This window comes from Globicephala melas, chromosome 5, assembly GCF_963455315.2.
Source record: "Globicephala melas chromosome 5, mGloMel1.2, whole genome shotgun sequence".
Taxonomy (NCBI): domain Eukaryota; kingdom Metazoa; phylum Chordata; class Mammalia; order Artiodactyla; family Delphinidae; genus Globicephala; species Globicephala melas.
Window position 1 is genome coordinate 66,029,039 of NC_083318.1, and position 14,284 is coordinate 66,043,322.

A 14,284-nucleotide genomic window follows, 5' to 3' on the forward strand; every position below is an offset into this window, starting at 1 on the left:
ATGTCTTCCCGCTATTTAGATCTTTTAAAATTTCTTCCAATAATGTGTTGTAGTTTGCAGTGTACAAGTCTGGCATTTGTTTTTTAAAATTTATTCCTAAGTATTTTGTTCTTTCTGATGTTATTGAAAATAAAACTTTTCTAAGTTTCATTTTCAGAGTGTTTATTGTTAGTGTATAGAAATACAGTTGATTTTCCTATATCGATCTTGTATCCTGCAACCTTGCTGAATCTGTTCCTATACTTTTTTCATCTGTAGCTTTTACTCTGTGTGACCTGCTACAAAATATTAAAAAACCGAAGTTACTTAATAATCCTCTTTTAATGCTTTAGAATAATAAAATAATTTAAATTTCATTTTAATTGATATCCCAATTCAAACTCAAATTATTTGGACTAAATTATTATTTTTTCATCCAAAACTACTGTTCAGAACATTGCATCTTGTAGTGCAAAAATAAAACATCTCTTTTCCCTAAAATGAAAAATGTGTTTTGTCTTAGTTTTTACTTATGAATGACACTTATTCAGTTTCGCTGTTCAGTAATGGTTGATACATCAGATTTATATTTTACGTAATAACTAAAAGTGGGAAGCCACCACTATGCCACCTTATTTAGCCATAGCTACTTTGCTTTTGTAGTCAGGTCACTGTTCAAAAACCATAAACAAGCAGCGTCTGTTTATCGTTAAAGGTCAAGAGTAGCAGCTGTGGGGTTTCCTCCTCTCCCTGATAGAATGGAACTATAGAAGCATGTATGTTTAAAATGTGAATGTACAAAATACTGTACAGAAATCTTGGATTACACGTCCCTGGATCATCATTGGTTGTCCCATTCATTCACTAGATCAAGTGAATTTTTGGATGAGTTCTGGTCGGTTCCCTGACATAACCATCTTTTCTGTTTAAAAACAAACAAACGAACAAACCAACCAGAAAAGCGTCTGGTTGAATTGGAGAAAGATGCAAAAAGCAAGTTAAAACACTTAACAGAGACTTGACATTTATTGTGCAATTTCATCTCCAACAGAACATGTGGCATTCTAGAGGTATATGAGGTAATAAAATCAATACTCCAGTTAGAACACCTGAAATAATTGGCTCTAGTAACAAATGTTTCTTATAATTAAAAATATTGAATGTTTAGAAAACTCTTATAACATTTTCAGTTCCTAAAAGGAAAGTGCTAACACTTAAAAAACAACTTACTCTTCTATATAAATTGTTCACAGAAAATCTTGCTATTCTATATTACACTATGCATTTATAGTTTTATTAACATACCTCTGGTGGGTTTTAACTCTACACAGTACAATCAAATAGAAATTATTCATAGAGAATCAACAAGACTTCAACAATAAAAATATTAGGATCAATGGATTTGTCACAGTTTCTCCACAAGTGTTCATCATAGAAAATAGAGTAAAGGCAAGTTGGCCCCAGTGTTAGGCTGCTACATGAAGTTCCAGAGAGGAGAGACACACGAGGGCAATGCTTAAATGGGGCAGGGTCGGACTAGACCAGGGACCTTGAAGGTTTCAGGACCCCTCTCATGGACTGGCATGCCCTATTCCTTAGAAACAAAGCCAGGCCCTGGTGGCCACGGCAAGCTCTTGAACTTAAACACAGCCAGAGATGTTAAAGCCACAACTACAGGAAAGAACAGATTACTGTATTTTCCTACAAAAACTTCACGACAGTTCTCACAGTGACATCATAGATTGAAACCCTCCCTTCCAAACCAGACTCATCAATTCTAAGGCTATGAATACAACAAATGTGAAAAGTGAATGGACATTGGCTCTGATGTCCAGTGCCATTTCTACCATCTAGCCGTTCCCAAAGACCATCACGTCACTGAGTTCAAAGTTTTGCTTTTATATCCCTGCGTTTTTGTACTGGGAACCTATGACAGAAATGTGAACAAATTTTAATTTATTCACTACCTCAATTAAACAACAAATCCATTCCAAAGTGTTTAAGGGGTTTGAGAACCTTAACTACTAGGGAAAACTGAACTAGTCATTCTGCTTACTAAACCCAAAGATTTCCTCTTATTAGCTGAGTACCTTGGGCAGTGTCCTTATCAATAAAATGGGGTGGTAACAATAACACCCTAGAGGGTGGTTGTGAGGATTAAAATGAGAGGATGCATTAAAGTGCTTACCAAAGTACCTGGCGCACAAGGGCTCAACGTATATAAGCTATAGCTATTGTTATTGTTGGGGGTTTTGAATGGGCCAATGTGCACAAGACCCATCTGGCTACTTGTAGTGGGGCAATTATTCTGAGAATGAACAGGCTTTTGAATAAGTCATCTTAGCAGATGAATTTTCACTGTAATTTGGGGAATTGCGATTCAGTGAAAACCTAGCCTGTATATTAGCCAGCTATGGATGGTCAGGAGGAAATTTAATCTGGTTATTTTTACCACAAAGATTTGGTAATTTAGTGCTTTCAAGAGCCAAGCTTACCGAGCTGGTCATTAGATGAGTGAAGTCCAGACCTCTCAATGTTTCTTGCAACTGAATACACTGTGGAGGGTAAAAGTTGTCTCTAACGTGTAAACATATCCGTTATAGTTTTGAATGTTAATTAGGAGGCAAGTTTTGGTGAGTTATTATTTTTGCACTCCATGCTGTCTGGTATCAATTCTTCACTCTCCTCTAAATAATAACACAAATAGAAGTGATGCCACTGGCTCATAAAATGTAAGTAACTGCGGAGGGCCATCAACTGGGTGACATTTTTCTACATTATTCAAGTGAAGTGGTTATTTTTATCCAGTACTTACACGACTGAAAGAAGCCATCACTATGTTTACAAAAATATATCATAATGATACATACTGCTGTTTAGACACATTTACACTAGAGTTCTGACTCAAGCATCCTATTTGACATGTTTTGCCAAGCAGTTTTGGCAAGTGTCACCACATTAAACACGCACCAGCAAGGCTTGCACCATATGTGCAAAATCACTTTCTATTACATTTCTAAAAACTGGTATATAAGAGCTGTCAAAAATTACAAACAGCTGTACTGTGAAATGAGAAAAGTTTAAATCTTTTTTAAAACGAAGTTATCCAAGAATGAGACTTTTTAAAATGATAGAAATCGAAGAAAAACTAAGGAGGTAGTCAGTGGGTATCAGGTTTAGGTTCTAGAGTACACACTGAATGACAGAATTCACATGAGGGCAACGTACGTTTGCTTTCCGGAAAACAGTGCATGCTTCATCCTACTTCATGCTCCATCCGTTTTCTGATAGCAACAGGAGGTCAAGCCATTAAAGGTGGCGGGAAAATGTAGACATCATGAACTTGTAGATTCCCAAGTTTGTATTATTGTCTAGATTTTTGGAAAACATCTGATATCACAAGAATATACTGGACTTAACCATTCTTTCGATATCTGACACACGGAGGAGCTGGATCAAATAAGATATTGAGTAATTTATATCGCCTTATAATCCTGGTGAACAATTCTCTCGGGTCAATGTGTTTATGACTGATGAAGGGCTAAGGAAGATCCAGGATATAAAATGACCCACTTGCCCTACAGCTATGAAGTAGCCACATGTATAACATATCTTCCAATTCCCCTACCAAAGGAGATGATGGCTATTTCCAGCAAATGCTCTAATATTATCCTCTCCGTTCCTAGTGAAGCCTTATGAAACATAAATGGTGACAGTAGCCTCAGTGCTCTGGTGGAAATTCTCAACCAAGAGAGTGGAGCCTGGGTTCAGGGCTGAATATTTTCAATTGACAGTTTTTCTCCAAAGCATTTAATACTGAGGTTAAACCATGAGATTGTGAATGGTGGACCTTCAAAAGAGACCGTGAGAAGTGGGAGCTTAGTAACTGCTCGCAGAATATGACGCATCCCCCCACCCCAACTCCCGGTTCCTGGCCTACATCCCCCAAACAGATCACTGAAGGGTTATGCTGGGCCAGGCGGAACTGCACTTGGCGTTCCATTCACTGGGAAAGCAGGCATGCTCTTTGTGATATGACTTTAATTTGGGAAACCTCAGGACACATCAAGACACTGTCACTGAGAGTAGGTATGGTTGCCTTGATAGATGGGATTATGAACCATGCCCAGTCACTGACAAAATACCAAATTTGGTCTGTGGTGTCAGGCCAGACCTATGACCTTTTCTCTCACCAATGAGGTGGAGCAAAGCGGCATCCTGAGCTGTTTTAATTCAATCTATGTTATTCCAATGCTAAAATGACTCAGGGAAGCTGCTAAAAGCTGACATGAGTATGAATGTCTCCTCAAGAGAGCAATTTGTCCAACTGCCAGACAAAGATGTAGAAGATCAAATCAAGAAAATATACAGGTCTCCAGGTCTCCAAAGAGATCAACGGAAAGGCTGACAGAGCAGTGACAGCATCCAATCTTCTCACTGGTGAGCTTTTAACCTTGCTACAGAGGCTGCGATGGCCTTACCAAAAAAATAAGTGAACGATCCTTGCAAACCCTGACTTGAAAATCAGGTGACCATGCAGGCAACCACCACAAGCCAGGTAATATACCAGCCTTAAAGGGGAAGTGCAAATAGCAGCATGTGACATGGACTAAGGAGAGGACAAAGCAGAACAGCCGAGCAGATACTGTGTCACAGCCCGAGGGCCATTGGTGCCCGCGTCAGGCGGTGGGTTCGGCTAAAGGAACACAGCAACTGCATCAACGGTGAAGAGTGGAATGGAACGTCTGACTGGGGACAGGGGATCGTAGGTCCTAGACCCAGGAGAGGCGTTAGAACTGGCCGTGTGATGCTAAGTCAGTCATCTTTCTGGGCCTGGATCGCTCATGTGCGTAAGAGATGACCAGTGTGCAGCTCTGAACATTTTAGAATTTGTGAAGTATTGGAAAACAGCTGATAGAGAGATAATTCACCTGAAAACAGGGGTGGGAGGGAGAGATCAGGTGTACCTTCGAGCAAAGGCTGGTGCGACCACGGGCCTTGAGGGGCAGAGCCTCCTGACCCCAGGAGCCTTCTCAGGGGATGATAACAGGAGTGGAGCAAGCACTTGTCTTAAGGATGCCGACCTGTAAGGCTGTGGAGAATGAATGCAGAAATGCTCCATCACCACCTTCCGTGAAGATCAGCCCAACACTCGGCTCCATGATGACGCGTAGATGTGAACATGTGTGGAATTCGCAAGCTTTCAGGGAAACGATAAGAATTGGAAGTTCTTTTGTTTTTTTTTTTTAAGGCAGTGGTCAAATATTGCTGCTATAGAACAAAAAAGGACAGTGAACTCAGCAGTAAGGATAACTAAAGTCCAATGCAAAGAAAGGAAAAGTAGGATGGAAAGACAGGTGAGATTATGGTGGTATTTTTCTCCTGGCAAAGATTTCATGTCACCAAAGATTCTTATAAGATATTGACTTCTAGACCTTGAAAACGCCTCAGGGAGTATCTTTCTTCCTCGGAGAGCCAAAGATATTAGTCTCATCGTTCCCAGAAGCACCGCATTTGCCCTTATCTTTTCCTTTACCTGCAAATTTTAGCTAAGTTGCTCCAAAACAGGATTGAAATATTAGTTCTCCCCATACCATTTAACAGATCTGACAAATGACCATCTCTATAAACAAACTTTTCAGTGGGCGAAACTAATAATCGTAACAAAAGCTAAACAAGGACCTATTGCTAGGGTCATGCACAGAATTGATGCTAATTATAGAAGATAAAGGGTAATTTATTATTTTACTTTGTCAAAAGGTGGCAAAAAACCCTCTTTATGCATGGATGCTCATAAACTTGAAATGAATTTCCAACCCATTCTCAAAACCCTTAGTCATGTTTGTAGATGACATTAGCAGCCTTCACTAACAGCTGCCCATGACTCTAGAAAGAATGCAGACATCTGGATTAGGCTGATAAAGGAAGCCTCCCCTCCCACCCAAACCCGAAGCACTCAGAAAGATTCTAGCATCTCTAGAGCATCTGCGGATAAGAAATGGTTCCAAAGACATTACTACTAACTTCGCAGATGATGCTCAACATATTAAACCGGGGAAAGTGGGTGGGAGTGGTCACCGCTAACTCAGCCAGAGCCAGTAGTTCAGGGGGATACTGGCGGGAAGGAGGCACACAGCAGTTGGGATGAAACATTTCCATCGGTGACAACAAGAAACAAGATTTATGCAAATTCTGAAGATCAACTCAGCACAAAAAGACCCTCAAATTTCTGAGAAATTACAGACAAGCCCATTGCATAGTTGTCAGAATGGCCTTGAAGCTGTGTGTATACAATTCCAGAACATCTGGTCAATTCAGTGAATCCCATCAGTCACATCACTTTGTCTGGTCCTCAGTGCACCAAACAACTAGCTGACTGAGATGCTCATTGTTCAACCCAGCGCTTTGGCATCGTGTCAACAAAGCCCGATTTAAGGCTATGGAAACTGTGAACTTACAAAATCGAGCATCTGAAAATGGTTTTGAATCTTTGGATGTTTCTTGACTGATACGGTGAAAACTATTACTGTTTGTTAACTTCAGAGATCATATAGTGCCTTCCTGATCAACACAGGAGAAATTCTTTTGTGTGGTAAACATAACAGCTGACTTCCAATTAATCACTGTCTAGAGGTGGCTTCTGATCTCTGGTTTCTTTTTAGTAACAGGCTCTGTCAATGTTAGACACAGCATGCAATGTCACCTATCTTATGTCTTTGCTGAGAAGTATAAATTCAAGTCTTTGGAAAACATAAAGACAACTTATTTAAATTAAATAAAGAGAATGCTTGTTCCTTGTCCCTTAGGATAACGCCATGTCTCTACCTTCCCCCATGGGCAGGGACACTAACCCAATCTCTGTGGGGACCAGCTCTGCTCAGGAAACAGAGCTCACTTGAAGATTTCGGACAGGTGACCAGGAGCTCACCTCTCTTTTTTCACCCTCACCGTCTAACTAGTCATCATTTAAAATCAATTGTCATTTTTTCTTTGTATAATGTAATACTGTGAAAATCTCTGTAGGCTCCATAGACTTCCCAAACAACCCTAAAATGGGTTTGTACTAGGAACTGTGGCAGTAGGTCAAGAGTTAAGGTTTAGGATGTGTAAACCTTTAACTCCGTTAGGATGTGACAGAGTGACATGCTCTGGATTCTAAAGTGATGGTAACAGAACATTCACAACTGGAACTCTTGAGCGGACCGGCTGCTAGTGTGGAAACATTCTGTCCACTAATCACCAGACCCGTCCTGGGAATTTTTAGTGAAGACTTCATCCTGGGAAGCCTGGTGATCAATCCCTTCATAAAAGGAGCCTCCGTTGTGCAGGAAAGTCCCCACTGCCCGCCCCTGCCGAGCGTGACCCACAGCGTCACTGAACACTTTGTTTATCTGCTCCTCCGAGGGCATCCACCAGTCGGGGTTGGAGGTACAGTGCATCCTAATGAATTCTGTAGGAATACACACAACAGTAAAAAAAAAAAAAGAGAGAGAGAAAAACAGCTGGTTTTTGCAGCGAATTATAGGAAGGCTGCTTAAACTTTAACAGAAGCTCTATAAGAAAAGCTTTATGGGACATCCGATGTAATGCCATGATGATGTCACTTATTAGACCCAACTTACGCCATACACATTTTCTACTCAGGTGCAAAAGTAAAAATTACATAAGTGAGAGTGATTCCCTCTAAGGCACGATTGCTATGAAAGGTAAATTTGATTTGCGAGGCGTGGTATGCACCATGCTTGGTAAAAAAAAAGTTAAGAGTACATTTCAAAACCCTGTTGTTAATATGCTCACATTTTTAGAATGTTAACTATCTCCAGAAGCACAGCAAATATCATCAGATGGTATTCTTTAACCAGCTACTGATTTGTAGATTAAGTGCAAAAAAATAAAATCTCAATGAGTAAGAAATTGCCTAAGTTTTGGTTCAGGTTTTCACATTCTTAAAATGTTACTACAGGCTATACTTTATTTCTCTAATTGTGATGTCTATAAGTGTACTGACAAATATTTTTTAGATGACTTTTCCTCTAAATATTTAATATCACCAGAAAGCAATTAGCATGCCTGGAAGAAAGAATATACAAAAAGTAGCTCAGACTCCAATGAAACAAACTTGGCCTCCCTTGGGTTGAGCTCACATTAACCCTTCCTCTATTTTCTCAGGGAGTCAGGGGACATGTATAGTTCCTACACAGCTATTTTAATATGGACATCTGTAAACTGAAATGGAAAAAGTTCGACTGAAATGAGCATTCTGGGAAAAGTTCTAAGTCAAACTGTGCTTTTTTTCACAGCTGACTGAAAGTTCAAGGTGACTGCCATTTACACACCATTTCTTCGCCAGCACTGCTCCCTCTACAAGACAATGGTTCTGGCTGTAGGACTGGATTTGTCTGAAATTTATTTGTGAAATCCCGACCCTATTTGCCCATGGAAGCTGATGCTTTTAAGTACCTGGACCCGAAAAATCCCATGAACTGAACTGTGCCCATCTTGGCAGAGACGCAGGGGCATCCCCTTCAACTCCATGCCTGAGGTGAGAGACTCGTTCACCTCGCCTAAGTCCCAGCCCTAGTGGCCCTCCTGGGGGACACAACTGTGTTTATTCAGCTCCTCGCCCTGCAAAACTGTCAGGAACCAGATGGCCTATGCTGGGCTACGGGCCTAGGAAACACCGAAGGATGCTTTTCAAACCTAGGTCGTGGTCATTATAATGCTGAGCAGAGAGAAAGGAGGTATTCTGGGACCACGAGTGCTCAAATATCTAGTCCTCTCCCTATTATTTTCCTTGCATTCACGTCTATTCATTATGTCCTCAAATCATCTCCAGCCAGGCTATCAACTCCAGAATTCAGGCATTCTGTTTTCTCTTCCTCTGTCTTCCTCAGGTTCCCTACCTCATGTGTTCAGGGAGTATGCAATAACTGTTTAAGTAGTTTCTCTCTCTCTAGATTCCCCACTCTCATATGAACACAGAGAAATGAAAGACTCCAAGTATCCACGAGAGGAAGTCAAGGCTAACTGCTGAGGATGCCGCAGCCCCGCCCCTCTAAGAACGTGCTGCTCTGTGACACCTCCCTCCCCCTCCCCCTCCTCAGTGCCCGCTGCTGCAACAGGACTTCCCCTAACGTTGTGTCAGACTACTACAGGCTAAAAGCAGAGCTCATTCTGTTACACGGATAGGAAGTGTCCTCACATCACTGACCCCCCCCTTCCTTCCGGGGTCAAACCACCCTGGGGACAGGCCAGCCTAGAATTTGATTTCATTCCCCGAAGCACCCTGCTTTCCATCCCTCAAGTGTCCAACTGTCTGAGGCTTCCTTGGCCATTCTAATCTTGCTGACCACAAGGGTGTCCACCCTGGGAGTCAGCAAGCATAAACCTGCAGGAGGGGAATCCCATTTAGGTCACAGGAAGGCCCCAGGATTTCAGCCTTTGGGACAGACATAAATGCTCTAACCAGCCGCCCCGACACAATCAGCAGTTCTTGCCTATGCATTCTCCACCCATGGGCGGGTGGAAGCCTGTGCGTCCTGCCCAGCTCTCCCTGCTGGAGAGTGCACATTCTGGTCAGGCAGCCTGGGCTGCATCTGTGTCACAGTGGGTCCCGCAGCACTGACACTAGTGCTTTGAGACGTATATTAATCCCTCAGTTTCACTGACTTGCTTGTTAAAATATAAATCGTTTAACAAGGATTTCTGGAAAGGGATACCTTAGTGGGGCCCCTTATCCTGATTCCCTTGTAAGCCTCAGGGCAACTTCCAGAGTACTCGCGGAGCGGGCTCTCAGGACAGCCCCCACGCTCACCGCTGCCTCTGCTGCCTCCGTCTGCTCTGACGATGCTGGGGAATAAGGGAAACTATGGCTAGTCTGCTAAGACAGACCCTGGAAATTTCCATTACCCAGTCACTCTGAGTAAGTAGAATTTTCAGACTGGCCAACAGGGGGTGCTCCAGCATACCTGTGCTGAGTTAATGCTGGTGTTTTCATTCTAGGTGGTTTTCTCAAGTCTAGGCCACCAGCCTCAATCACCTGGGGTGGTCGTGAGGTGCAGTAATGCGTGCCTCCCCTGTCTTCACGCCAGACCCGCTGAATCAGAAGTTCAGGGTGGGTCTGGGGATCTCCGCTACTAACAAGTACTACACAGGCACCTTAGGCACGCTGACAGTCCCTGTGGGCAGGCCCAGAGGGGTGTAGGAGTGAGTGTCCCTTCTGATGACTAAGGCCTTATCAGTGATAAGGTTTTTCAGTGTGATTTCTTCACCAGGAAATATTTTGATCCCTGTCCAGAGTAAATCTTTATTGTCTTTCCAACCAATAAGATCACTCTTGAACTGTATAGGTTGACATTTGAGCTATTTGATATGGGTTTTTCAGGTGTGAATGCGCTTTTGTTGCCACTATAGTGTTTCCACTTGTCTGTGTTTATTTATTTGCACCCACTGAGTCAACCGTATACACCTCCTTACCCTCTGCCTGGCCTATCCGTAGTGTGGATCAGCTGCAAAGTAATCAGCTGTTAATGCTGAGGAAATGGTATTATCTGAGTAGTATTTTTTAATACAGAAACTTTAAAAAAACCGAACAGAATAAAATCTGAGTGGGCGAGAAATACTTTAGGCCTAAGGAAAATTGATTCTAAATAAATTTAAGGAGTTGGGCCAAGTATTCTTGAGAAGGTAGCTAGATTGGGGGAGGGCGTCATAGGCTGCAAATGAAATTGGGATAATTTTTGAGGTTCCTCGGCTTCTTTTCCTCTGTGCTTTCCCCAAGTGCTCCAGCTTTGCTGGAGGTCGCCTTCCCGGGCGGCAAAGAAAATCTGAACTTAAAGCGTGAAACATGAAGTGCTATGCAGTGCTATGTGCCATTAAGTGCTAAAGCAAACGAAGAATTTTTAAAGGACTTCTTGATACCAAGGAGATGGGCCACATGAAGCCTATAACGTCTCAGCGGAAAGAAACCAAAATACAGTAAAGGCTGAACACTTGCACGGGGGAGCCACAGCCAATGCGGTGAAATGAGATCACAGATGGACACTGAGTGGAAGGATGCAGTACCTCGGAGGCATGTTACTTTAACTGGATCCAGAGGGCGTCTTTCAGGACCTGTCTCTCCTGACTGCACTGACCTTTTCCTTTTCCCAAGGCCGCATGAGTACTTAAGCTCATCGGTTGTGAAAACAAATCTGATGAGGTATCGAAGGAGCCGCCTCCCGTCTTTCTTTGAAGAATTTACAGCCTCGTCCCACTGTTTGCTCGTTATGTAGACAGGATAGTTGTTCAACAGCTGCTTGCTTCCCTGGAAAAGCGAAATATTTTCTCATTACCTACCTGGCCGGCCAGCCAGCCAGCAGCCCAGGCGATCTCCATTTCAAAGGCAAACATGCTTTTTAACCAAGTGGCTATACTGACAATGAACCAGGTACTGAAGAGCACAAGTAATTGCTCACACTCAGAACGGGGCACTTTTCAAATTACATTTGCATTTTCTATAACAAGAGCCAATGAGGTATAATGAACACCTTTGAAAGAGGAGCTATTTATAACTTGCATTTTAACAGGTAGGTTAAAATGTGTCAAGATCCAATGACAGGGAACACTATTTAAATATAACCCGTAACTTTCCTTTTCAATCTATTAAAATATGCAAAAATGACTTTGAAGAGTGTGATCAAACAGGTCTCTTCATCCTTTGGTTGGCGGTTAAGTACTTTTAGAAATGATGCTGGTGGGCTACTTCCATATGGTATTTTTTTGTGTTTCATGCACCTAATATCTGATAGCCATTGTATTTCAGTGGAAACATTAAACAGTGAATTTTAAAGAGGGGGCATTGTGGAAACAAACAAAAATCACTAATAATAATGCAAAACAAGTTTTCTCATATTATAGCTTCTGCAAATGCCACTATGTCAACTCAAAATTTTTCTTACTTTTCACCTTCATAATTTATGTCTGCTATAAAATTCCCAGGCTAAATAGTTGCACTGGGACTAATTACAGGAATTTCTGTAACATTTATAAGCCATGTTTAAGTCAATTGCACCTACACGACCATTATTTTAGCTCTGGTTGTCCATAAAATTCTACAGTCCAGGGCAAATTAATTAACCCATGATCTCAGCTTTAATGTACTTCTTCCCCAGTAATTAAGGTGTACAAAATAAAGAAGGGAAACTCACTCAGTTTTACAACTCTGCAAATTTACTACAGGTTATAAATTTGGCACTATTTGGAACTGATAGGTTTTAATTTTAAAAAGTGCTCTGTTCAGTTAAGCTCTGAGAAGGGCAAATGGTTTAGGAGCCAACAGGAAAGAAAGAGGCAGTAGGTATGGCTATGAAACTGTGACTGAATTATACCCATGGAAACTCATCACCGCAGCATTCATACTCCCTTGAAATAGCAGGAGTGTGACTTTGTGTCCTTTTTAAGGGAAGCAGCTGAGGGAGGTGGTTTGTGGTTTGAATTTAGAGTCAGCCTGGGTTTGAACTAAATCTCGGTTCTGGGTTTTATTTGTTGTTTCGTGAGCAAATTACTTTAACTTGTTGGACCAAAGTTTCCCCATCTATAACACGGGAAGAACTAAATTATCATGGGTTTAAAATACGAGTACTCGGGAGCATAAACCAACCCCTGGCTCTGTGTACTACGTATGATCAAAAGATGGGCAGGAGCCCAGAGGTTCCGAAGGGTCCTTCAGCCCAGGCTGCTGTTTCACGGCAGGAGGGGAGAGATGGAGGGACGACTGGAGTGACGGGCAGTGCCGATGGAGAAGTGAGGATGAGAGATGTAAAACCAAGGTGGTCAGGCAACCAATCCACTGAGCCAGGGTACGGGGGACTGAGGAGTGAAGATGGTTCCCAGGTGCAACGGGGGTGTCCTCCACAAAGATAAGGAACAGAAGGTTATGGCTGGGGGGAGGAGGAGGCAGATAGCGAGGAAGAACAGTGCCTGACATATACTAGGTGCAATGAACATCCATCGGGTGGGTGACTGATGCAGTAAATACTACCGCGGCTGGCACGGAGCAGACACTCAATACCGGTGGCTACAATGAAGAGTTCTTAATTTTCTTTTTTTTGCGGTATGCGGGCCTCCCACTGTTGTGGCCTCTCCCGTTGCAGAGCACAGGCTCCGGACGCACAGCCTCAGCGGCCATGGCTCACAGGCCCAGTCGCTCTGCGGCATGTGGGATCTCCCCGGACCGGGGCACGAACCTGCGTCCCCTGAATCGGCAGGCGGACTCTCAACCACTGCGTCACCAGGGAAGCCCCACTGTATGTTTTAAAAACAGCTTTCCCTCGGGTGTGTGAGCTCATCTGGCAAGCCAGAATGCCCGTGGCTGTTTGGCCAAGAAGGTTAAATCCTCTCCCAAAGTCTCACAAGTCAAAAGGCACAGCTGGGAACCCTGTCCCCAAATTCAGAGTTGCCCCTAAAACAAGAGCTGAGGCTATTTCAAGATGGGAGGTACTTGAGATGAGAGAGCTGGCAATCCAGGGAAGGTGCCCTCTCCAAGCTTGAAAGCATCCACTCCTGCAGAAGAGCTCAACAGCCCTTCCAAAATGTAGAAATACCATTTGGAGGCCATCTTCAAGAAATAAAGAAAGGGAAGGAGGCAGAGAGGAAGGAAGGGAGGAAGGAAGAAGGAGAAAGAGAGAAAGTCATTTATAGCCCCAAATGCTGTGGATGAGGTTACCCGTGCTGTTTCAGCACAGCTAATAGAAATCAAATATGATTAAATAATACTACTGAGAAGATGCTCATTTGCCTGAAATGACAATAAAAATAATATAGTAATAACGATGATGATGGGTAATAAAGTTTTAAATAGTCCTATCTGGAGGAAATGTAGATATTTCCCTTATTTTTATATTTTTACAGAATTCTCTTCATATTAGCCACCAGAAGGGTATTGGTGACCTATACCAACTCTGACCTATTGTCAAGTCACTCTGAACAAACCAATTTGAACAGCACTTATTTAATGTCTTCATAGAGTCATATCCAGATGGAAGATGGAGGTGTATACTAACTTTTAAGTAAGTTCTGATTTAGTCTCATGAACAATGTGCTCTCTGAGCACAGAGGAGTGTGGCAATCAGGAAGAGCTTCTGGAAGAAGTGGGCTTTTCAGATGTGCTTTTTGTATAATAGAAATGTCAAGTTAAAAAATGTGGACCCGGGACTTCCCTGGTGGCGCAGTGGGTAGGACTCCAAGCTCCCAGTGCAGGGGGCCTGGGTTTGATCCCTGGTCAGGGAACTAGATCCCACATGCATGCTGCAGCTAAGGAGCCCAA

The 14,284-nt window shown here is 42.6% G+C and overlaps 1 protein-coding gene across 2 annotated transcripts in view; it reads right to left on the minus strand.

Moving 5' to 3' along the window:
* Positions 1 to 1,005: 1,005 nt before the first annotated feature.
* BEND4 (BEN domain containing 4) overlaps positions 1,006 to 14,284 on the minus strand; it is a 33,698-nt gene continuing 20,419 nt past the window's right edge. Inside the window, exons 4-5 of one of the 2 annotated variants that reach the window (XM_030881143.2) lie at positions 11,044 to 11,284; positions 1,006 to 7,429 (exon numbers count right to left, since the gene is read on the minus strand). In XM_030881143.2, coding sequence (XP_030737003.1) covers positions 7,212 to 7,429; positions 11,044 to 11,284 — 459 coding nt within the window. In that variant the 3' untranslated portion in view covers positions 1,006 to 7,211. The remainder of the gene's footprint in view (positions 7,430 to 11,043; positions 11,285 to 14,284) is intronic. The other variant, XM_060299278.1, reaches the window with a different exon arrangement.